The sequence below is a fragment of the Aspergillus sydowii genome, assembly GCF_001890705.1.
Source record: "Aspergillus sydowii CBS 593.65 unplaced genomic scaffold ASPSYscaffold_17, whole genome shotgun sequence".
Classification (NCBI taxonomy): Eukaryota; Fungi; Ascomycota; class Eurotiomycetes; order Eurotiales; family Aspergillaceae; genus Aspergillus; species Aspergillus sydowii.
Window position 1 is genome coordinate 18,297 of NW_024467875.1, and position 20,421 is coordinate 38,717.

At 44.5% G+C, this 20,421-nt stretch overlaps 8 protein-coding genes across 8 annotated transcripts; 5 read left to right on the top strand and 3 right to left on the bottom strand.

The window, feature by feature from the left end:
• Positions 1 to 2,912: 2,912 nt before the first annotated feature.
• ASPSYDRAFT_51096 (S-methyl-5-thioribose-1-phosphate isomerase) lies at positions 2,913 to 4,677 on the top strand. The gene is made up of 5 exons (XM_040848223.1): positions 2,913 to 3,031; positions 3,080 to 3,618; positions 3,679 to 4,450; positions 4,505 to 4,524; positions 4,628 to 4,677. The coding sequence occupies exons 2-3, from the start codon at positions 3,092 to 3,094 to the stop codon at positions 4,289 to 4,291; spliced, it is 1,140 nt and encodes a 379-aa protein (XP_040696810.1). The 5' UTR covers positions 2,913 to 3,031; positions 3,080 to 3,091; the 3' UTR covers positions 4,292 to 4,450; positions 4,505 to 4,524; positions 4,628 to 4,677.
• A 558-nt stretch (positions 4,678 to 5,235) lies between these two features.
• Positions 5,236 to 6,583, top strand: ASPSYDRAFT_534473 (uncharacterized protein). The gene is made up of 4 exons (XM_040848687.1): positions 5,236 to 5,279; positions 5,584 to 5,651; positions 5,766 to 5,922; positions 6,026 to 6,583. Coding segments are annotated over exons 2-4 (432 nt in total). The 5' UTR covers positions 5,236 to 5,279; positions 5,584 to 5,650; the 3' UTR covers positions 6,300 to 6,583.
• ASPSYDRAFT_534130 (putative nuclear pore complex subunit Nup133) lies at positions 6,584 to 10,964 on the bottom strand. Its single transcript, XM_040848683.1, has 3 exons — positions 10,475 to 10,964; positions 10,336 to 10,399; positions 6,584 to 10,286 (listed from the first exon to the last, which is right to left on the bottom strand). The coding sequence occupies exons 1-3, from the start codon at positions 10,790 to 10,792 to the stop codon at positions 6,868 to 6,870; spliced, it is 3,801 nt and encodes a 1,266-aa protein (XP_040696812.1). The 5' UTR covers positions 10,793 to 10,964; the 3' UTR covers positions 6,584 to 6,867.
• Positions 10,965 to 11,797: 833 nt separating this feature from the next.
• ASPSYDRAFT_163404 (ACP S-malonyltransferase) lies at positions 11,798 to 12,970 on the top strand (the record flags this gene model as incomplete). Its single annotated transcript, XM_040843162.1, has 2 exons — positions 11,798 to 11,858; positions 11,919 to 12,970. Coding segments are annotated over 2 exons (1,113 nt in total), but the record flags the coding sequence as incomplete, so codon positions are not given.
• Positions 12,971 to 13,217: 247 nt separating this feature from the next.
• On the bottom strand, positions 13,218 to 14,412 carry ASPSYDRAFT_51105 (uncharacterized protein). The gene is made up of 3 exons (XM_040848224.1): positions 14,074 to 14,412; positions 13,723 to 14,019; positions 13,218 to 13,623 (listed from the first exon to the last, which is right to left on the bottom strand). Exons 1-3 carry the CDS (start codon positions 14,116 to 14,118, stop codon positions 13,435 to 13,437), a joined length of 531 nt encoding a protein of 176 aa, XP_040696814.1. The 5' UTR covers positions 14,119 to 14,412; the 3' UTR covers positions 13,218 to 13,434.
• Positions 14,413 to 15,093: 681 nt separating this feature from the next.
• ASPSYDRAFT_62217 (NuoB/complex I 20 kDa subunit family protein) lies at positions 15,094 to 15,941 on the top strand (the record flags this gene model as incomplete). Its single annotated transcript, XM_040850090.1, has 4 exons — positions 15,094 to 15,136; positions 15,184 to 15,373; positions 15,434 to 15,789; positions 15,847 to 15,941. The coding sequence occupies 4 exons, from the start codon at positions 15,094 to 15,096 to the stop codon at positions 15,939 to 15,941; spliced, it is 684 nt and encodes a 227-aa protein (XP_040696815.1).
• An 851-nt stretch (positions 15,942 to 16,792) lies between these two features.
• On the top strand, positions 16,793 to 18,901 carry ASPSYDRAFT_62218 (rRNA-processing protein MPP10; the record flags this gene model as incomplete). Its single annotated transcript, XM_040850091.1, has 2 exons — positions 16,793 to 17,189; positions 17,319 to 18,901. The coding sequence occupies 2 exons, from the start codon at positions 16,793 to 16,795 to the stop codon at positions 18,899 to 18,901; spliced, it is 1,980 nt and encodes a 659-aa protein (XP_040696816.1).
• Positions 18,902 to 19,025: 124 nt separating this feature from the next.
• Positions 19,026 to 19,884, bottom strand: ASPSYDRAFT_62219 (uncharacterized protein; the record flags this gene model as incomplete). The annotated part of the gene is made up of 2 exons (XM_040850092.1): positions 19,026 to 19,506; positions 19,634 to 19,884. The coding sequence occupies 2 exons, from the start codon at positions 19,882 to 19,884 to the stop codon at positions 19,026 to 19,028; spliced, it is 732 nt and encodes a 243-aa protein (XP_040696817.1).
• Between the last annotated feature and the right edge of the window lie 537 nt (positions 19,885 to 20,421).

Here is a 20,421-nt window from a genome sequence, read left to right on the forward strand (position 1 = left end):
CTAATTAGCTGGCTACTATTATATATTATTTTAATTATAGGGACTATTATTATGAGTATTACTATTATAGTAGGGTTTAGGACTATTAAAATTACTATTATTATAAGATTTATTCTTTCAGGAATTATATTTAGTAGAAAGATTTTACTATAGATATTTCTTATATTTAAGCTACTCTAGAAATTAGGCTAGTAAAATATCAGAAATAGGCTCAGGCATGTCTCTTTAGAGATATATATTAAGATAATTCTAAATTATTAATATTTAGTTAAATGGGTCGGTAATTCTAGTAATATAATAATAATAGATAATATCTTCTATAAAGGATTAAGAGATTCTACTAGCTTTAATATTAGTATAGCTATAGCTTAGTATATATAGCTTCTAAAGGGCTACTTAAGAGTTAGCTTTAAAATAATATAGGAGATAAGCTAGCTATCCCTGCTCTATAGAGATAGTCTATAATATAATCTTCTTTAGATTAGTAAGTTATAAGGTAAACCAGTATAATATAGCTTTATAAAGGCATGCCTGGATATTTATCTTAATTATAGGCTCTCCTTTATAAGCTATAATATTATGAATTTAATTAATAAATATATTTATATTCTTATAGTATATAGAATTATATTACTACTTGATAGAAATATCTTCTACTATATCAGGCTAAAAAAAACTGATTTTATCTATCTTCTAATTTTTAATATAGCTAACTATAGTATTAGGATTAATAGGATATCTACCTATAGAAAGGCCTCCAGGTAATTAAGGAGCTTTATTACTAGTAGGGTTTAGTTAACTATTATTAAGGTTAGAGTAAGTACTAATAGCTTGTACTTACTATAGTTAAGATTTAGTAAAGCAGGCTTTAAGATATCTAATATAGATATTAATTTATTATAATACTAGTAATATATCTACTAATATAGGTTCAGGGTTTTCTACAGGTATTTGCTGAGCTAGATTTAGATTAGTATTAGGATTTATACTAATATTAGATTAAGTTCTGATAGTTCTTATAGTATTAATGGTTGTTATTATTACTGAAGCCTTTAAAAGCAGGATCTTAAGTAGGATTATTATAGTAATTTCTATATCTTATTAGAGATTTAATACTTTATATCACCGCAGTAATTACTTACTTTCTTAATCTAGTAGAGATAGCAGGAACTTTAGTAGTTATAGTAGGTAAGGCTTGAGGGCTACTATAATAGCTATTATTATAGAGGCTATTAAAGTTATCTATAGAGTTTGATTCTATAGAACTAGTGTAGTTAGAGGATCTTTTAGGGGTTAGGTATAATTTAGAGAGACTTATGGATTAATACTTTTATTAAGAATAGGAGGTCTTCTTAATAGCAGTAAAATATATAGCTAGATATATAGTAGGAGGTATAGTAGTAAGAGGATCTAATAAAGAAATAACTATTAGAGATATAGAAGGTTTTCTAGATAGTTTCTTATTAGTAGTAGATAAAGCAGAATAACTAACTAAATTAGAATATAAGTTACTAAGGGGAGCAGTAGATTTAATAATATTAGCTTTAGGAATCTAGTTACCAGTAATCTAATTAAAGAAAGTATTTATATTATTAACCTTAAAATACTTAATTAAATAATAAAATTCCTTAGTAGCTTTATAAATTACAGAACAGGTCAATACCTAATCTATAGAATATAGGGTAGTCTTTAATAATACAGGTAGGATTATAGTAGAGCTAAGATAGATAAATAGATAAATAGTTTATCTAGTAAACTACCTAGTAAAATAACTAGTAGATTAGTAGTATATATTTAATTAATAAGTAAGCTTATATAAATATAGCCTTAAATAATTATTTAGTAGATTTAATAATATTAAGAATAAAAGAAATAGGTTAGAGATAGTTTTACTTACTAGTACTATCCCTAGCTAGTAGTAAAGCTTTACTAAGTAGGGTAAGCTTGATATAGTAATTATTAGTCAGAATCCTAATACTATAATCTAATAAAATACTCTAGTAAAAATAATATTTAATAACTGCAGGGTTTAGTATTAATAATTTCTGGATATCCCTGATTAGTAGGACATGCTACCACTTATTATATAATAGTAATCTTAATAACAGATCTGAAGCTATTAGATTAGTCTTGATAGGATCCATGAAGTAGAACTAAGCTATTCAGACCGGATTATTATTAAACTGGTAGGCAGTAACAATAATAGTAAGTAAACAAGATAAACAACAGCAGCAGTATTCTCGGCAGCAATAGCTGCACTGCAACATTACTATTCTAATTATTTTATTATCTTATAAATCCTACAGGAGCAAAAAGTGCAAGGATTAATTCATATTAATTTATAATCTTTTATTAATCTATTATCTTTTTGAGACAGATTCTCTACCTGACCATTACCTATTTATTCTATCCCTGATACTTGCAGAGGGTCTTACAATTAGCAGTTTATAAATATAAATTCAGGAATAAATAAGAAATAATAAATTAGAGAGAATATAGAATATTTAGAGAGTAGAATTAATAATTATAAAAAATACTATAATTAGAGAGAGAGAAATAGAGATAGAAGAATATTCTATATTAATTTTATTATTTTAATAAAATAATAAATTTAGAATCACTAAATTAATTTCAATATAGATAAAGTAATAATTTAATTAAAGTAATATCTAGATCTTTCCTGGATACACTATTACTTATTATACAATAATCATGATTAGAACTTAATAGATTTATTTAATAATAATAAAAACTTAGCCAAGCAAGGAATTAATAGAATCAGGCAGGATAGAAGACTACTGCTTTAGAATAACTGGCTAGCCGGGCCTAAGCCAGAACAGGAATAGCGTCGAATCAGACCGGGAGGTTCGTCGAACATAACACCCACCATTCAATTTCATCGTCGCTGCCACATGTGCCCCACCATTCCCCACTCCCTAGATTTTTGGATAGCCACACCAGCCATGACCTGTCATGAAAGCCGCTGTCACGAAGCAGTACAATCACCTGTAACCTTTAACTACCCCCTCCTGTAAGTTAGACACGACTCCATATGCATTCATATACTTATGTGAACCAGACACAGCCAAAAATGATCTTAGAAGCCATAAAATATCAAGATGGCAAACTTGCCATCATCGACCAGCTGCAATTACCATTCATGGAGCAGTATGTTGATGTAAGAACAAGTGAAGAAGGGTGGCAGGCCATCAAGAAGATGCAAGTTCGAGGAGCACCTGCCATTGCCATAGTGGCAGCTCTTTCGCTCGCATCTGAAGTCCGATCGTTGTCCAGACAGGGAAAATTGCCGTCGAGTGCGGAGGAGGTCAGCGTATTCGTCACGGAGCGCCTTAATTACCTTGTGAGTAGTCGACCAACGGCGGTAAATCTCGCCGACGCAGCGCATAAACTCGAGATTACTGTATCCGAGATCTCGAAAAGCCCCGCATCAACAGCTCAGTGTGTTGCAAACGCATTTATCCAAGCAGCGGAGGGCATGTTGACCAAAGACCTCGAGGATAATACAAAAATCGGTGAAAATGGTGCTGCTTGGATACTGGCAAACGCACTCACACCACAGCATTCCAAAGCAGTTGTTCTGACACACTGCAACACTGGGTATGTCCAAGCGTGAACGCACTACCTATTCAATAATTGACCAACTTCAATAAAATCTAGCTCCCTTGCAACATCTGGTTATGGCACTGCACTTGGAGTAGTACGATCTCTTATGTCAAGAGGTGTATTGCAACACGCCTACTGCACTGAAACTAGGCCGTATAACCAAGGCTCGCGCCTAACAGCGTTTGAGCTCGTCCATGATAGAATCCCTGCAACTCTAATCACAGATTCAATGGCTGCGGCTCTACTGTCAAGGTCGGGAACCGGTGTTACTGCGATCGTTGTTGGCGCGGATCGAGTCGCAGCGAATGGGGATACCGCAAACAAAATTGGCACATACGGCCTTGCGGTATTAGCCAGACACCACCGAGTGAAGTTTCTAGTTGCTGCACCACTCACGACAATTGATGTGGCAACAAAAACTGGTGATGATATCATCATAGAGGAGCGGCCGCCCTTGGAGGTGACAAGAATCAAAGGTTTACAGGAAGATGATGTCACCGGTGACTTGAAATTGAGTACGGTTAAAATAGCCGCCGAAGGCATAAATGTCTGGAATCCTGCATTCGATATTACGCCATCTGCGCTTATCGATGGGATAATAACAGAGAAGGGAGTTGCAGAAAAGGACGAGGAGGGATGCTTTCATTTGGGAGACCTTTTTGAATGATCGGCATTCACTATCCCAGCGTCCAAACGAGCCCCCTTATCATTGATATCCGGCAGTGCCGAACCAGCGTTTCGATTATGCGATTCATGTAAAAGGCTGTCGAGTTTGCTCTCTAGGTCACCCAGATGTTGCTCAAGGAGCGATGCTGCTTGTTCCCCGCTATCGACGAGTTAACTGCACGCCATTGTTTGTACATGGGATATATGTAGATACCTTGAGATATCTTTTAGTACCTATACACAATAGATGATAAGTACCCGCTTTCAAATATAGCATGGGGATATTGAAGCTACAAGCAGCAAATGTAGTTTTTACGCCTGCCATGATTCAACTTACACCTGCAATATTAAGATCAAATGTCCCATCACTATGCTCAGCTATCTCCGGCATGATTAAAGGTTGATAAAGCGTGGTTGCTCAGGATAAAAAAAGAAATGGCACATAAATTGTTTCGTGATATAATTGAATGTGGTCGTGGGCTCTCGGATTCGATGGAGAACGACCCACTAACCTTCACAAATGTCAGGACTCAGGACTTCAGGATAAGGCCCCGTGGGCCCGGGCGTCCATGGTCGATGTATTTGGACTAACTACTCGGTAAGATCACCGATCCGGTGGTCTCCAATCGACAGCGTAACCTCCAACCAACATTATTTATCAAATAGTAGTATGGATAACTACCACCAAGCTGCACCATACGTGTCTCGATTATACCAAGAGTACTCCGGTGAATTCGTAAGAGAAATAGCAAGGCTGAACCCTTGTCACAGCCATACAGTATCACCACCCCGCTCGAGTTAGACTGCCAGTGCGAGCTGACCGAACCGGCCATTTGACGATTATCCGAAGAAGGCAATTGATTAATTTACCCCGCAAAGAGCTTCAGCGGGTATGAGGTCATGAGCTTGTTACTAAGGCCCCCAACGACTGTCAGTACCGACATAAGAGAACTGTACTCACACTGGAACTTGCTTGAAATGCTTCACGAGCTCTCATTGTCTGTAAGTTACATGCCCATTACTGCGTAGCCTCATGCAGCCCCTCGAGCAGTCAGCTTCAACCTCCCAAAACCCCGGCACCCATCCTCTCCTGCCCTCAGGCTACCTCTCCAAACAATTTGAAGTACAGGATAATTACTCGCTTGACGTTGAACAATCTCCAGACAGTAATCATATGACCACCTGCCTACTAGCACTAGTACCTGCCTGCGCCGGATTCTGTGTTTCCCTCCCGCTGACGACACTCCAGGCATCCCGTTTCTTTATCTTCTCTTCACTAACGGACCTGATCAGGTGAACAATAAGTGCTATACATTGAAGCAGTTGGTTGCCAACAAGAACCGGCTCGTTTAATCTAAAAAGTGCGCGTCTTTGCTTCTAATTGGAGACCTGTTTTGCTTTCCGAGGGCCCTTATCTTACATCACTGGCGGGTACACGAGGGATTGTTTCAGCTGAGCAGCTAACTGGACTGTAGTGACTCGCTCACACAAAGTAAATGACCGTGATCATTCCGCATCGCAGAATGGAATTACAGCTCCCAACGAGACTCTTCCCCGTTACTTCGCAAAATCTGGCCCTGTCGACGCCGATCCCCGAAAGACCAAGAAAGACGGTGGAGGCAAGGGAAACTGGTGGGACGCCCTTGTTATCTATACCTTCATGCACACATACAGGGCCATGCACGAGTGATTGGCATCCTGGGGTCGATAGCTCGCTGACACTGGTTAATAACAGGGGACGCTCAGGTGAGGAGGTTCGAGATTACGAATACAGCTTCATGAACACCCGCCGCCACTCGAATAGCAGTGTTCAAGGAATTTCGGGTTTCAAAACCAAATTTGAAACCATCGAACCCGAACCAGTCTTCGAAGAGGATCTACACGGGCCATTAAATGAGAATATTATTGATGGGGCTCCTGTAGTGAAGGCTGACAGTGTCAGTAGCGGCACCAGCGGTGGCGGCGAGATCCAGAAGGCTGCCGATCAGAAAAACTCCGCAGTGAATTGAATGGCTCCACGTCCACCCAAAACCTATAATGTTGTCACTATCATGTACGGGGATGACTCTGACCGCTGGAATAGGCGCACTGCAAGCACCTATGTCGAATAAAGTCTATCCAGGAGTAGACGGCGAGAGGTCTTGCAATCTTCATTATGTTAATTCTGAGTCCGCTAACTACCCATCAGTTAAAACGTATACCTAGTTAGCGAACGTATTCGAAACAAATTTCTTTTTAATGTTTCTTAATTAAAGCTACACTGGGTGACGAGGTCGCCAAGTAAACTGGTCTCTTTCTAAAGCCAACTAAGCCGCCCCTTCCGCGTTGGACTCTGCGCTTGGTTGGATGAGTCTGCTTTGACGTCGCTATTGTCGGCAGGTGGAGGAAAGCTATCACCGTCGACTGAATGTGATCTCATTTTGCTTGCGGACTCATGAATATTTTTGAACAAAAACCCAAGTTCTTCTTTCTCAATATATTGAGAGAGAATAGCATTCTCCTGGTCAAGGTCAAGAGAAATTCGAGTCCGTTGTTCTGGACGAAAACGTGATGATAGAAGTGCAGAATCAGGTTCGTTCAGTAACACATCCTCTGGACGAGTGGGTAAATAAAGTGGCGGACTGCTGGGGTCCTCTGTATGTTCTTTAACCAGGTTAGCAACGGATATTGGAGTCTGTTTCGGGTAGTATATTTACCATCCTTAAAGCACCAAACAAGGGTACGAAATAGCGAAGTGGTATAAAAGAGTGATTCGGGTTCGCTTCCCATCTGCTCCACTGCCTTACCAATAGCACCCCAGTCATCCCTGAGAATGCATCTGCGCCAAACAAGTTTTTGAAGGGCAAGACTGTAGTTCGGTTCATCTTTAGCGCCGAGTCCAAGTTGAATAACTCGCAGGGCTAAATGAAACTCGCTTCCAGAAAACTCGCTCTGTCCAAAATCTGATTCTTGACTGGGGTCGATAAGAGTCAACAAATCGATGAGTTGGTCGAGACTTAACACTTTTCGAGATACCACCCCTGCGAGAGCTTTCTTGAGTAGTTCATGTAGTGATGGTCGGGAATCCGCAGTGGAATTCGCGAAATGGTCCGTCACCAAATCAATTTCGGCCTTCTGGTCGATGGCATCCTGTAAGATCGGCGAGATGTATGTGTAAATGGCCTCCTGAACAGCACTTATTTCTGCACGTTTTTCGAGGCGTCTGACGTCGTCCAGTACAGCTCGAGGGTTGGAAGGATCGGCCTTTTCACACGATGCTAGATGCGCAAGTTTGGCCAGAGAAAGTTCCACGCGATGACTCCAGATGTCTTGCTCATGCTCGAGCGCGAGTGTCTCCAAGGCATTAGCGGCAGATTCGTAATCGGCCTCGCCAACGACATCATTGACCCAACTGAGTCTGGCATAGGATTGATATTTATGCAAAAACTGAGTAACAAACGGTTGAAACTTTTTCAGCGAAAATAATATCCCCGATTGTCCCATTGATATTTGGCGGGAAAAGAATGCATCAGCCCATGCCTCCCCGAATTTCTCAAAGTAATGGGTAACTTTCTTATCAAGTTCCGCCGAATCCGTCTTGACGCTACCTGAAACGTCTGCATCGCGCGCAAACATCACGCTTTTGCTTTGATCTTGAAGTTCAATTATTAGCTCCACGAGTGCACCCATATCTTCAAAGTTCTCTGCCAAATTTATGGCCTCTTCCAATTGTCCGATGCCTGCCAGTTTGAATAGTTGCCATCTCCGCTTCTTGATGTGTGATTGCTTCGTCGTCATGGCCTCATCTATTAGTTTCTGCTCATCTTGAGCCAATAGCCACCGAACCCGCTCAGAATACATCAGACCTAGGATTTGTAGGTGCCTCGCACAGTTTTGTGCAATTTTTCCCGCTACTTGCTGCTCCGATGCGTCGGTATTGGTTGACGTCTGGTGTATCCAAGCTCTGCAGCTGTCAAGTTCAAGATCTAACAGGTGGCCTGTTTCAGAGTAACTGATATTTCGGGAAGTCCAGAACTCCGGAAGATCTTCGTAGTCAGCAATTAAGACCCCATCTTCTAGATACCCATCTCCAATTCCGAATCGAGAGGCATGTTCATCTCGGTACTTGAATGCAGTCTCCAATACCGCTAGAGAGAGCTCGCTGGCCTCCAAAATGCGTTCTGACATTTGCCGCATTTGTTTGGTGGTGTTCCCTTTCTGAGGTTTTATTGCATGAAAGATCCAGGGCACTATATGTTCCATTCGATAGGTATCATATAGGAACCAGTGGCGTACCGAGTCCTTTGCATCGCCCGTCTTCGTTTTGAACTTCTCACTCATTAATCCCAAAACATGAGCAAGAAAAGTTGACCCGCTGTTTCTGCATTTTCTGGCGTTCCCTTCTAGTTTCCAAATTGCTTTTTGGGCGGCAAGTTTCTCCGCACCCCATAATAACTCCCACCAGACTCGACGATCGAGGATTTTATTCTGTTCAATCAAAAGCCGTGAGAGATCATCCAAAGCTTTTGCACGTAGCTTCAGATTCTGGTCGACGGATATGGCCGTCGTTGGGATAAACTTTGAGGTAGACTGAAGTAATCCCCGACAGATGCAGAGCGTGGCTTCCTCAACATCCTTAATTGGGAAATTCAGATCGCCTTTACTCGATAAATCCAGCGGGTTTCCTAGCATCGTACCATAGAATACAGCCTGTTCAAGTTTATGCAGAGCAGTGACTTGCGCATTTTCAGCATCACGGACGATTTCCTGCCTTGGTAACGCAGTGATACGAACGACGCCGAAGTCACGAATCATGAGCAAGCATGTAGGAGACGTACACCCGTCGCTCTCATCCTCGAACCCCGTCCCCAGTATCTCATAGGCGGGCCCTGATCGAAAATTGATGGAATCGTGGAATGACTGTGGTTGACCGTTGTCAAGCAACAGCTGTGTGCTCGGTGTTTCGTCAACGCCCTCCAAAGAAAGCAATACTATAGATTGACCTAGCACGATAAATGCCGTTCCCCAAGGCTTTGGAACGTATAGACGGGGCTGTAAGCCACTTAATCCGGTTGAAAAGACATGCGAGCTGATAGGGGAAGCGGATATAATCTGAGTGTTCTCGGAGAGGGCCAACTGAACAACATACGCTCCTCGGATATCTGACCCAGAGGAAAGGCCAACTAGAACTGAAACCCGCCACGACTTTCCAGAATCCATCTGTGAGTCGTTTGCTTTCTCTGTGCTTGCGCAGAACGCGAGATCCCAGAGTCTAACTTCATATTCCATGCCTTCGTTCCGGCCGTGTACCGACATGGATCGCCGCAGGTCTTCCTTGACATCAAACTGCCTTTTCAACATGCTCCCATTGTTCCAGTGCGTATCCCAAACCTCTATCAAGCCTGTCGATGTCGCGATTATGATATCCCGCTGTCCTCGCTGACAAGTTTCGCCAGCACGCACGGCGGCAACTTCCTTCCTCCAAAAACCCGCCCCAAGAGCGTTTTTGATGCCACCGAGGAACCCAATTCCAACAGTACTGGACGGATTTTTCAAGAAGTTCACGGTGACGGCCGGTTTTCCTTGTGAGTCTCTGACAGTGATATGGGCAACCCGTCCGGATGAAAATGTGACCATGATACCGGAAGGCTCTCCGTTCACTATTTCTGTAGCATGTTCACCCGAAAGCATCCCTGGAACATATCCGTGAAGTCCTGTTTGCTTTTGTCGTGGGAGACTCAGTGATGCGGCGCAAGACACGGTTTCCCAGTATATTATCTTTCCATTATGGGGCATCAAAATCATTAGACCGGGGGAAGCGCTGGTAGCCGTCGATAAAACCACTCCTAACGGTGCTACTCCACTACTTTCACTATATGAGTCGGGTATAGGGAGCCGGAATACATCGTTAGGTGAGGGCGAGGAGGCCAGAACTGAGTATGGCCAGATGATGGCTTCGGATTTGGTGATAACAAGTCCATACCCGTAGCTGGAAGCGAAGAAACACCTGCAAGGCTCTGATACTGCGCATTAGTTATACATAACCAAATTAATTGTTGAACATACCTAATTGAAGGCTCCGAATTTGATCTGGCAAAGATGGTAATAGGCATACGGTATAGAAATCTGTCTTTGACTGAAACACAGTAACGTTAGCGCATTGAGTCAAGGATGGCAAAAAAAAAAAAAAAAAGGGTTGACAAACTAGTATAACTGGCTCTACGGCATCACCTCTCCGAATGTCTGACTTTTTGCTGGTTCTTATCGGGATATTTTGTTGGGTTTCGCCGTCAAGGTTGGGTGTTACATCCACATCGTTTGCAATCGAGGTGCCAGATACTAGGGGTCTGTGATCAAGCGTGCGATCTGTCAGGTCTCCTATCTTGAAATCATCATCTTGACGAAGAATTGATCGTTGCCTTTTAGCACTTGGTGGTTTCATAGATTCGCCAGAGCTTGTACGCTGACGCCTTCGCGGATTCCGCAGCGATGTTGTGGACACTGCGGCTTTGGGCGCGAACATTGTTGACGGGGACGCACATAAACCAGTCGCATTCACATTAACTTAAAAAAAGTACTTCGCGCGTCGAAAATTAAAACATCCAGTCACAATAAGATAGGTAAATTGTCTGATCCTGCCAAATTGTTGCTTCTGTTCTATCGGGCTCCAGCAATGTTGTTGATTCTCTGCGCAGGAGGGCGGTCAGTCGCCAAAATATTGGCGTTACTTACAATGAATAATGCCCGGCGGTGAGTGGGCCTCGAAAGTTGTTACATATCATAAGCCTCGAAAACTCCCCAATTATTTGGCGGCCTCATCACTGAGCAGAACCACCGTGGCCTCGTAGTACTACTACCTAACTCCTGAACAGTGCTTAGGAACTGCTGGTATGTATAATAAATCTTCTGCGTATTCGGAGAACTTTCAACCTATTGCGAGCTCGGCCGAGCCAGAATCACTTTGTCTTGCCATATCTAACCAATAAAGTACACTTGAAGGCCACCAAACTTGTTTATACACTGAGATTTTGGGTTATGTTGCATTAAAAACTTCCGAAACCCATATCATCAGACCCCCTAAGTACTGCCCAAAAGTTGCATAGGCCGGCTATAATTATAGTACTACACCCGAGACTGAGAGTCGGCTTTCCATCTCACGCGGAGTCAAATCCCCGCAATACCGAGTGCTTCGTCACATGACGTGGACATTGGCCTCACCAAACCAATTCGGTCAGACCCCGGTTGGCCAGCATTAAGATGTTGCCTGCCAGCAACGGCTTACCCTGGTCAAGTGCATGAATCCATGATGCATACCCTGTTTTACGGCTGCGTTTCTATCACTGAGCATTATACGGGCCATTGATTCCCTTGCCTATGATCTTGACAACAATGTTCACACATCTCGGGAGGGGTGAGGAAAAACACAGAACGGTCCCATCTACTTGCAATATTAACTAAATCAGGCAGCTTCGTTAGAGAAGCCGTATATTGTGGATATCGCATAGCACGTTTCAGTGGCAGAACTCATAGACAATGCGCGGCCAATTCCACTAACCCAAAGCCATTGCGCACAGCCCTGTTCTTCCCTGGTGAGTAGTTAGCACAGCTTATGTTTGCTAGCCATTGAATTGCCACTCACCTGAAGTTAGGCCATGGAGTACAACGAGTTGGCATGGCACGCCCTTGGATCGATAAATTTCCAGGTGTTGCAGACCCCTTCCTGGAAGAAATGGATTCAATCTTGGGGTTGAAGCTGTCCCGAATAATCGCGGGCGGACCGAACTCAGAACTCAATAAGACCGAAAATTCACAACCTGCCATAATGGCGACGTCAATATTAATTCTTCGAATACTTGAATCCGAGTTCGGATTTAAAACAAAGATCCGCGTGGATGTAACCCTTGGACACAGCCTAGGCGAGTTCTCCGCGCTGGTAGCAGGGGGCTATATTTGCTTTGGCGACGCATTGAAACTAGTTCGGCGCCGAGCTGAAATAATGTCTCAGTGTACACAACATGCTGTCAGCAAAACCGGTGAAGATTACGGCATGATCGCACTAGTGTGCGAACCAGAGCATATGGACAGCTTGATCACTACTATTCACGAGTTTTTGAGCCCCTCAGTTTCGCATTTACACGATGAATCTTCAAATTGTGGAATACCGCTGATTGAGCAAGTGGTGATTGCGAACATAAATTCCAAAAACCAGATAGTACTCAGTGGCAGCATTGAGAGAATTAGGACTTTACTCGTTCAGCTCCGCCAGTTTAGCGGTCACGACCCGCGTGCAGTGCGACTGAAAAGCGAAAGCCCATTTCACAGTCCTATAATGGCCCCAGCCGCCGAGTATATGAGGAACGCCTTGGAAGACATCACGGTTAATTTTCCTGCTGATATGCCTTGTGTGTCTAATGTCTCTGGCCTTCCATTTGCTTCAGCGCCTGCACTCAAAGAGCTATTGTCACAACAATGCGTTGATACGGTAAGGTGGTGGGATAGTATCCGTTACCTAGACCAAGAGCGGGGTGTAAAGCGTTGGATCGGAATTGGTCCAGGGAAAGTTGGAAGAAATTTGGTCGGGAAAGAGGTTGGCAGGGTGACGGCCAGGGGGGGTGGCGTTTGGGCCATATGTGATTTTAGAGATATTGAGGAGACCCTCATTGCATTGGAAAACACGGAGAACGACGTGCTGCAGGATTAAGCCAGGATTCGAGTATCTAGCATCTGCCTATTATATTCTGTATATATAGAATACCACCGCGGTAGCCTTTGGATTGGCCACAAAACGACGGCCCACTCCAGCTCTTAACCGAAGTAATGTAGTTCAGCATCGGATACAAGGTTTTTAGCCGGCTAGTAGGAAGCGCTGGGTGTGTGAACTGTCGTGGATACTGAATATCAGGCTCCGAGTCCATAGTTGAGAGCTTAACCAGAATATGCACGAACAGCTCACTGCTATTCTCGAAGATAAGGTATGGAAGTCCGTCAGTCATGAACTTGGCACTGAAGTATAATTGCTATGCGAAAGGTTCATGTCAAAACTGAGAGCCCCTCTATTGATAGAAAGACCACAAAAGAAGGAGGGTGAGGTTACCTGGGTATAGTTTTGCTTTTACAACCCCAGCTATAAAATTGGCTGTATGGCCGCAGAAGGACCAATCGGTATTATAAATTAGTGATACCGGCAGCCCACAAGCTGCCAATCCGGTTGACTTCGGCAATAAACTTTTGGTCTGTGATACGGGACGGCTTTGCGGCTTGGACCGCGCCATTCGTCATGGTGACCTGATCATCTGGACAGTAAAATGGGTTCTGGAGAAGCTGTATATAGGCTGTCTGCAAGGCTCGAAAGGCCTACAGTGCACGATGGTTAGCATGTTTGAGCCCTATTGCCCATACAAATAGGGCTTGGTAACGGCCTGAGAAAAACCCGAGTGGCTTCATCTGACATACTGGTTTAAGGTCGGATTCTCTGAAGCTAGACCGTGAGCTTTCATGTGCATTGTTTAGTCCAGATATGGTCTGGTCCCCGATCAAATCGATGATTATGAGGAACTTAACACCGGTGGTTGTCAGCCAGCCATAGGATGCTAGCCTCTCATCAACCGCATGCAACAAACCAAGATCTTGGTCAATCGAAGTTTGCTTTTGACGTATTTCAAAAACATCAAGAGACGAGTTCAATAGAAATGAGAATTCAATTTCAGAATCGGAATAAGGCGGAAAGAGTGACATATGCAGAGGGTTATCCTTTGATTATATCAGTTTCAGCGCAGCCCAAGCTAGCTAAGTATTATCACATACAGACTTCCCAATAACACCAATGCAGGCTATTTTCGGTCCCGGCATTTTAAAAGGCGTCCCGCTGTAGTGCTACGTGTTTCCGTATTTTATTGCACTGTCTCGGAAATTTTTCCAAACTAACAAATGGAAATGAAACAGAAACCAGGGAGGGATACCGGTATGCAAGGAATGGTTATTTGAGCAGGCCCGAGTTCGCTGGGAAAGTGGGTATGTATGAATGGACGTGCCCTCGGCAGAACTGGAGACGACCCGCGGCAATCTTGAAACTGAAGTTTAGATAAGCTAAGGCAAGCGGTTAAGTTAAGGTACCTAATACGAACGACGTACTGTACGTACTCGGGACTAGCATGATACGTAGCTGGTGAGCTGGTCGGAGTCCCTCAGATCACCTTAGCGCAGGGTGTGGATCCCTCTGAAAACGGATTCCAAATGCCTGGGTACGGTGTTTGGCCAGAGCTGTTTGACTCGCCGCCAAACCTTGATTTCTCGCTGCATCTCGGCAGCCACAAACAAGTAGCTATATGCTCAAGATCCATGATATTGGCGACAGGATGTAGCTAGGACATTTCCTACCGAAGGTCTGCGGTTCCCATTATCCGTAGTGTTCGCTCAAGGTACTACCACATGTAGTGGGTTGCTAGATCTCGAATTCATTATACATTTACTACTTACAGCTGCTCCCCCCCACCTTTTTACTTGTTTTTCGGATAAATTGAATATGAGTTGGGGAGAATTGCTCATCCATGATGGCGCGCGAGTAGATTCCTACCTTTGGTAACCTCCGACTTAAACAACCCAATGAAAATCGTATCTTTGTAATTGCTCACCGCCCTAGTTGTTCCAACAAAGTTCGGTTGTCCATTGAGACCACCAATGAAGAATGTATCCCGAATCTTGGACCGATCGACCACTGATACCGACTGGTTTTCCAATTGAATGGGATAAAGCTCCATGATCTCGACAACTCCTTAGACAAATCCATTTCTTTTAACAACACTACAAAAAGGAAATATCTGTACCATGCTGTCCCTTCCAGGGCGTGCTTTGCCACGCACCCTTCTTGGTACACTCGAAATTTCCATCTTCTTAAACTGTGCTAACATCTGACAGTGCGCTCAAACAAAACGCTGTGTGCTCCTCAGATCCAGCGTGTGGCATTGTTATCCACATCTTCGACTAAAGCGGCAACGGCACTCGAACGACAAGGCAATGGTGGGCAATTGACTGCGTCTGGCCAAGTGCGGAAGGAGGTGCCTCTACCGAGTCAGGAGAAGAAGGAGGGCGCGATGCAATATGTGCTGTATGTGGCCCCGGATTTCATGGTTGCCTAAGAGTTTCTATGTGTTAACTATACATCAAGGACCACTCTTGACCAAGTTGCGAACTGGGCACGCCAAAGCTCTTTGTGGCCAATGACCTTCGGACTCGCCTGCTGTGCCATCGAGATGATGCATCTGTCGACACCCAGATATGACCAGGATCGTCTCGGTATTATCTTCAGAGCTTCCCCACGCCAATCCGATGTCATGATCGTGGCGGGCACTTTGACAAATAAAATGGCGCCGGCTCTTCGTCAGGTTTACGATCAAATGCCTGATCCCCGCTGGGTTATAAGTATGGGCAGTTGTGCGAATGGCGGTGGCTACTACCATTACAGCTACTCCGTCGTCCGTGGCTGTGATAGGATAGTTCCCGTTGATGTCTATGTTCCTGGATGTAAGCCACTCCGAAACCCCGTCGCATTTTCGCGCCGACTGACTGTTTTCTTCGAAGGCCCGCCAACCTCCGAGGCGCTGATGTATGGCATTTTCCAACTCCAGAAGAAGATGAGGCACACACGGATAACCCGCATGTGGTACCGGCGTTAGATCTTCTCTGCGCGGTTTGTCTAGTTGGCCTAGGGGACTACTAGTGATGTGACATTATTTCCCCCCGCGCCCCCCGCAAAGTTCTGTACAAACTTCCATAAATTCAGATGTTCAAGGTCACCAATACAACTGGGTGTTTCCACGTTGATTTCGGACAACTCTGCGAAGTATACTAAGTGAACCAAGTGAATATGTAAGATTGCCTAGTTCCAGAACCGGGCTTGCGGCACAAAGTGTCACAGCGCTCAAAACACCTACAGAACCTTCTTGACGATAGAATACACTACACGATGACCTTAGCGAAACTGTACTTTCTATATCTAGGTGTCTGAATCCAAGGACGAACAATTTAGTCCGAAAGATTGCGCGAAATGAGCACTTACTGTTGTGCTCCTGCTTTCCTGCCAATTCAACTAAAGTCCCTGTCGACAACGACCTTGTGTTTGTTGTCAGCATCTAGTACCAAAGATAGTTCGATTATCGATTCTACGAAGAAACTCTCTTGAAGATAGTCCTTTTCTATCCCATAAACTACTTTGGAATAAATCTTAATTCAGGTAGGTATGGTTGGGGACAGAGAACAATTTTTTTTTTTTTTTCCGAAAGTGGCTAGTCCGGGCCGTTCATGCTTTTTTGCGATGTCAACTTTTTTCCCTCCTCTCCCAAATGACAAACATAAAATCATCAATTCCTTCAGCAAATTTCTAGCTGGCTAGTAGAAATCAAGCTGCGTTGCATAGGCATCCGATCTCTAGTCGAGTCTAGCTATATCGCCTTGCTTTCTTTTTTTTTTTTGGTTATATATTCCCACTCGCTTCGATACGATAAACGACAACTATCGTCCGCCCTAAATGAGGTCAAGGCATCACGCTCGGTACCAACCTGAGCCTGAAACCTCAGATGTGATACCTTTGCCGCTCAATTCGACGCTTTCAACACCCTGGGACTTCCTCCGTCCAACCAAAAAGTTACGTACTGGCATCTTAGACAGCGCAAAAGTCTTCCTCGATTCACTTGCGGGTTCGGTCAGTGATTCTCAAGCTATCCGCCAGCGAAATGTTCGAAAACGGAAGCGCCCAGACGAAGATCAAGACTCTGTATCTATTTTACGGCTGAAACAGTTATATGTGGATGGCTTTACGTCGGATCAAATTTGGGAACAGGCTCTACGTATTTTCGATTCAACCCACCAAGAAATCCAGCGCGACTACGCTACCTGGGTCCATGATGTACGGCAGCCTGTCGCTGGTCTACCGGAACTTGCATCGCATCTTGACAGCTCATCTCCGGATGACGTTGAGGTTGAAAATGCTAACTCCGTTAGCAGCATGAGCTCTATCACCGATGGATCTAGTGTTGACGGAAAAAATGTTGAAGATCAATTTGATGCCGAAAGCGACAAGTCGTCTCAAGACTATTTGGATCAGAGCCCCAATGAAGAAGATGGTCCTGATGGAAGCTCGGACGACGATGAAGGTGGCGGCACGTATGTGGAAGACCGATTTGGATTGAATGACGGCTTTTTTTCTATTGATGATTTCAATAAACAAACCGAGCTATTTGAACGCCGAGCTGCTCGGGGTGACTTAGATGTCGAGAGCGACGATGAAGAAATCAACTGGGACGCCGATCCTCTTGGTGAAGAATACTCGGGTCTTTCTTCACGGGAGAAAATTGACAGGGCTGACGACGGGGTGGACCAAAGTGATGATGAAGATGATGAAGAAGGCCCGACCTTCGACGATATGGATGCTCATGATGAATCGGATAAAGATGAAGACGATTCTCACACCACGGCTCTAGGGGGATCGGGTTTCTTTAACACGAGCGACATCATGTACGCTGACTTCTTTGAACCTCCACCTCGGAAATTGTCGACAAAAAAATCACGCCCACTACCGAAAACCCAGCCACGTGGCGGGATCACTGACGGTGATGTTGCCCGTGCAATGGCTGATGTTCGCCGTGACTTGTTTGACGATGAAGGATCCGCTGATGGCAGTGAGAATGAGACGAACGGCACCCAAGCCCACGCATCAACCCACGAGAAGCAGCGCGCACGTATTTCAGACGAAATTCGCCGGTTAGAGGCTGCTAACGTGGCGAAGAAAGAATGGATGGTCGCTGGAGAAGCTAGGGCAGCCGAAAGGCCCACTAATTCACTCATAGAAGAGGACTTGGATTTTGAAAGGATTGGGAAGCCCGTGCCAGTCGTAACAACGGATTTCTCTGAGAGCATTGAGGAGTTGATCAAACAGCGAGTCATTGCTAAGGAGTTTGACGAAGTCATACGCCGCCGGCCGGGGCTGCCGGATCGCCCACATACTCAAAAGTCTCACGTTGAACTCGAGGATAGCAAATCACAGCAGGGCCTCGCGGATCTATACGAAGCAGATCATCTCCGCGCAACGGACTCAAATTACATCGACCCCAAAAACCAAAAGCTTTTGAAGGAACGTACAGAAATCAGCAACCTATGGAGAGAGATAAGCTCTCAGCTAGACACGCTTTCCAATTGGCACTACAAACCAAAAGCGCCGCAGGCCAGCATAAATGTTGTTACAGACGTTGCCACAATTACAATGGAAGATGCTCAGCCCACTGCCAATGGTGCCGTTCGCTCGTCGGCGACTCTTGCACCACAAGAAATTTACGCACCAGGCGAGAACAGGAGGAGCATTGGGGAGGTGGTAATGAGAAATGGGGTTCCAGTCACGAAAGAGGAAATGACTCGAGAAGAAAAAGCAAGGCTGAGGCGCCGGCAGAAGAAGCCGAGCCACACATCTACTGGTTCCTCCAAGCAGCCTTCTGGAACGGCGGTTAAGAAACAGCAAATTGTATCAGACCTTAAAAGGGCAGGTGTAAAGTTGATCGGGAAGGAAGGTGATGTGACGGATATTAGTGGGGGTAAAGTTGCAGGCGTGGGCGATAGAATTGGTGCGCATGCGATGAAGTTATAGCTTTTAAGCCAAACTCCAATTGAGCAGTTCTTGACCGCGTCCAGTGGACTAAAAAATGTATTTATTCCATTATATACACTATGCTACTATGCATTTATTTAATTAACCAACATCTTTAGGTTTTTCACAGGACGATATCTTCACTGGCACCGGACTTTGATCGTATGGAGTATAGGTAGATGTTCTCTCGCTTGTAGGTCTCAGCATCAGGATCGTCGTTAATTAAGGTAAGGTGAAATATTTTCTTCGCTAGTTTCAAAAACCGAAGGTCTGCTCTTCGACGCTTTTTGAAGCAAAAATAGCAAACCGAGTTGGGGCCTAAAAGTTCATCGAGCGTCGAAATTAGGAGTGGGAACGCGGGTTCAAAGTAGACACAATCCGCGGCGAGGATAACCTCGGGATGCCGTGGGATATCATTCGAGGCCGGAACCCCCCAATCTAATACTGCAGCTCTCACGACCGTGGAGAGATTGTTGAGAGCGACATTGGCTTCCATGAGGGGTAGCATTGGCGCCTGATCCGTGATATATATAGCAGATGGGCCAAGTTCACAACCAGAAGCGACTGCTAGCCCAACAAGACCGCCGCCCGCGCCGAGCTCAAGACTGGACTCCGTATGTTAGTCAATCTATACTGTGGGAATAGATAACAGGGTGGTATTGGGATGTCATTAGGAGCTCGATCTCTGACTCCCGAGCCGAGAATATGGGAAGATGATAAAAAAGAACGGACATTGTTTTATCAACCAAACTGGAGCGGTGTTGACGAAGCATATATTTTGCCAAAACCATACCAGCAGGCCACAGCTGACCGCCGCATCCCTCCTTTAGGTCTTCTTTAAGGAGAAGAGGCCGCTGTAGAAGACCATCGAATGACACATTGCTCTGACCGGCTTGCTTAGTCTCCCTCGCGGGAACCAAAGACTCGCTTATGTTAAAGGGATCATTGAAACCACCCGAATCTGGAGATAGTACATCTTCCATTTGGGAAACAATGAATTTCGACCTCGGAAGACGGAAGCGAAACTCGTGGTGGTTGTCGCCTGAAGAGAGATTCAGAAGGAATGTTCCCAGCGAAATTTTGCGGGCTTCCAGAAATCTTCTGGCCTCAAAACACCAACTGATTTACTGTGGGAAAAAAAAAAAAAAAAGAAAAAGAAAAGAAAGAGCTAAGATAAGCGCGGACAGCGCTGATTGGCCTGAGGGTCCAATGCTTGAGGCTTAGCAATTTAGCACCTACCGGGCGACCAGTTGTACTAAGAGGAAGTGCGGAACCCTCCGCCTTTCACGAAGCCACTGGCCGAAGGCACAGAACCCCGTGCATCACCAGCATGGACTACAGGAGTGTTCTGTTGGCTTGAGCAGACAATAGTTAATATTAATAGGGTTAGTAAATAAGACAAGACTAATTAACTAAATGATTTACTTGCAACAAGCAGTGAAACCTTACGCCCCAAATGCCGTTGGAGGAGCCGTTGGAGTCTGAAGAGTTCGAGACCATCCAGGCGCAGGGTTAGGGTA

Excerpts from the sequence above, each read along its gene's own strand:
- ASPSYDRAFT_51096 (XM_040848223.1), top strand. The coding sequence starts at position 3,092 with ATGATCTTAGAAGCCATAAAATATCAAGATGGCAAACTTGCCATCATC. Across the intron at positions 3,619-3,678 it reads CTGACACACTGCAACACTGG|CTCCCTTGCAACATCTGGTT; the intron begins GTATGTCCAAGC and ends AATAAAATCTAG.
- ASPSYDRAFT_51105 (XM_040848224.1), bottom strand. The coding sequence starts at position 14,118 with ATGCCGGGACCGAAAATAGCCTGCATTGGTGTTATTGGGAAGTCT. Across the intron at positions 14,020-14,073 it reads TTGGTGTTATTGGGAAGTCT|GATAACCCTCTGCATATGTC; the intron begins GTATGTGATAAT and ends ATATAATCAAAG. Across the intron at positions 13,624-13,722 it reads GAGAATCCGACCTTAAACCA|GCCTTTCGAGCCTTGCAGAC; the intron begins GTATGTCAGATG and ends CGTGCACTGTAG.
- ASPSYDRAFT_534473 (XM_040848687.1), top strand. Across the intron at positions 5,923-6,025 it reads GGTGGAGGCAAGGGAAACTG|GGGACGCTCAGGTGAGGAGG; the intron begins GTGGGACGCCCT and ends GGTTAATAACAG.
- ASPSYDRAFT_534130 (XM_040848683.1), bottom strand. The coding sequence starts at position 10,792 with ATGTTCGCGCCCAAAGCCGCAGTGTCCACAACATCGCTGCGGAATCCG. Across the intron at positions 10,400-10,474 it reads CCGTAGAGCCAGTTATACTA|ACAGATTTCTATACCGTATG; the intron begins GTTTGTCAACCC and ends TTTCAGTCAAAG. Across the intron at positions 10,287-10,335 it reads AATTCGGAGCCTTCAATTAG|AGCCTTGCAGGTGTTTCTTC; the intron begins GTATGTTCAACA and ends GCGCAGTATCAG.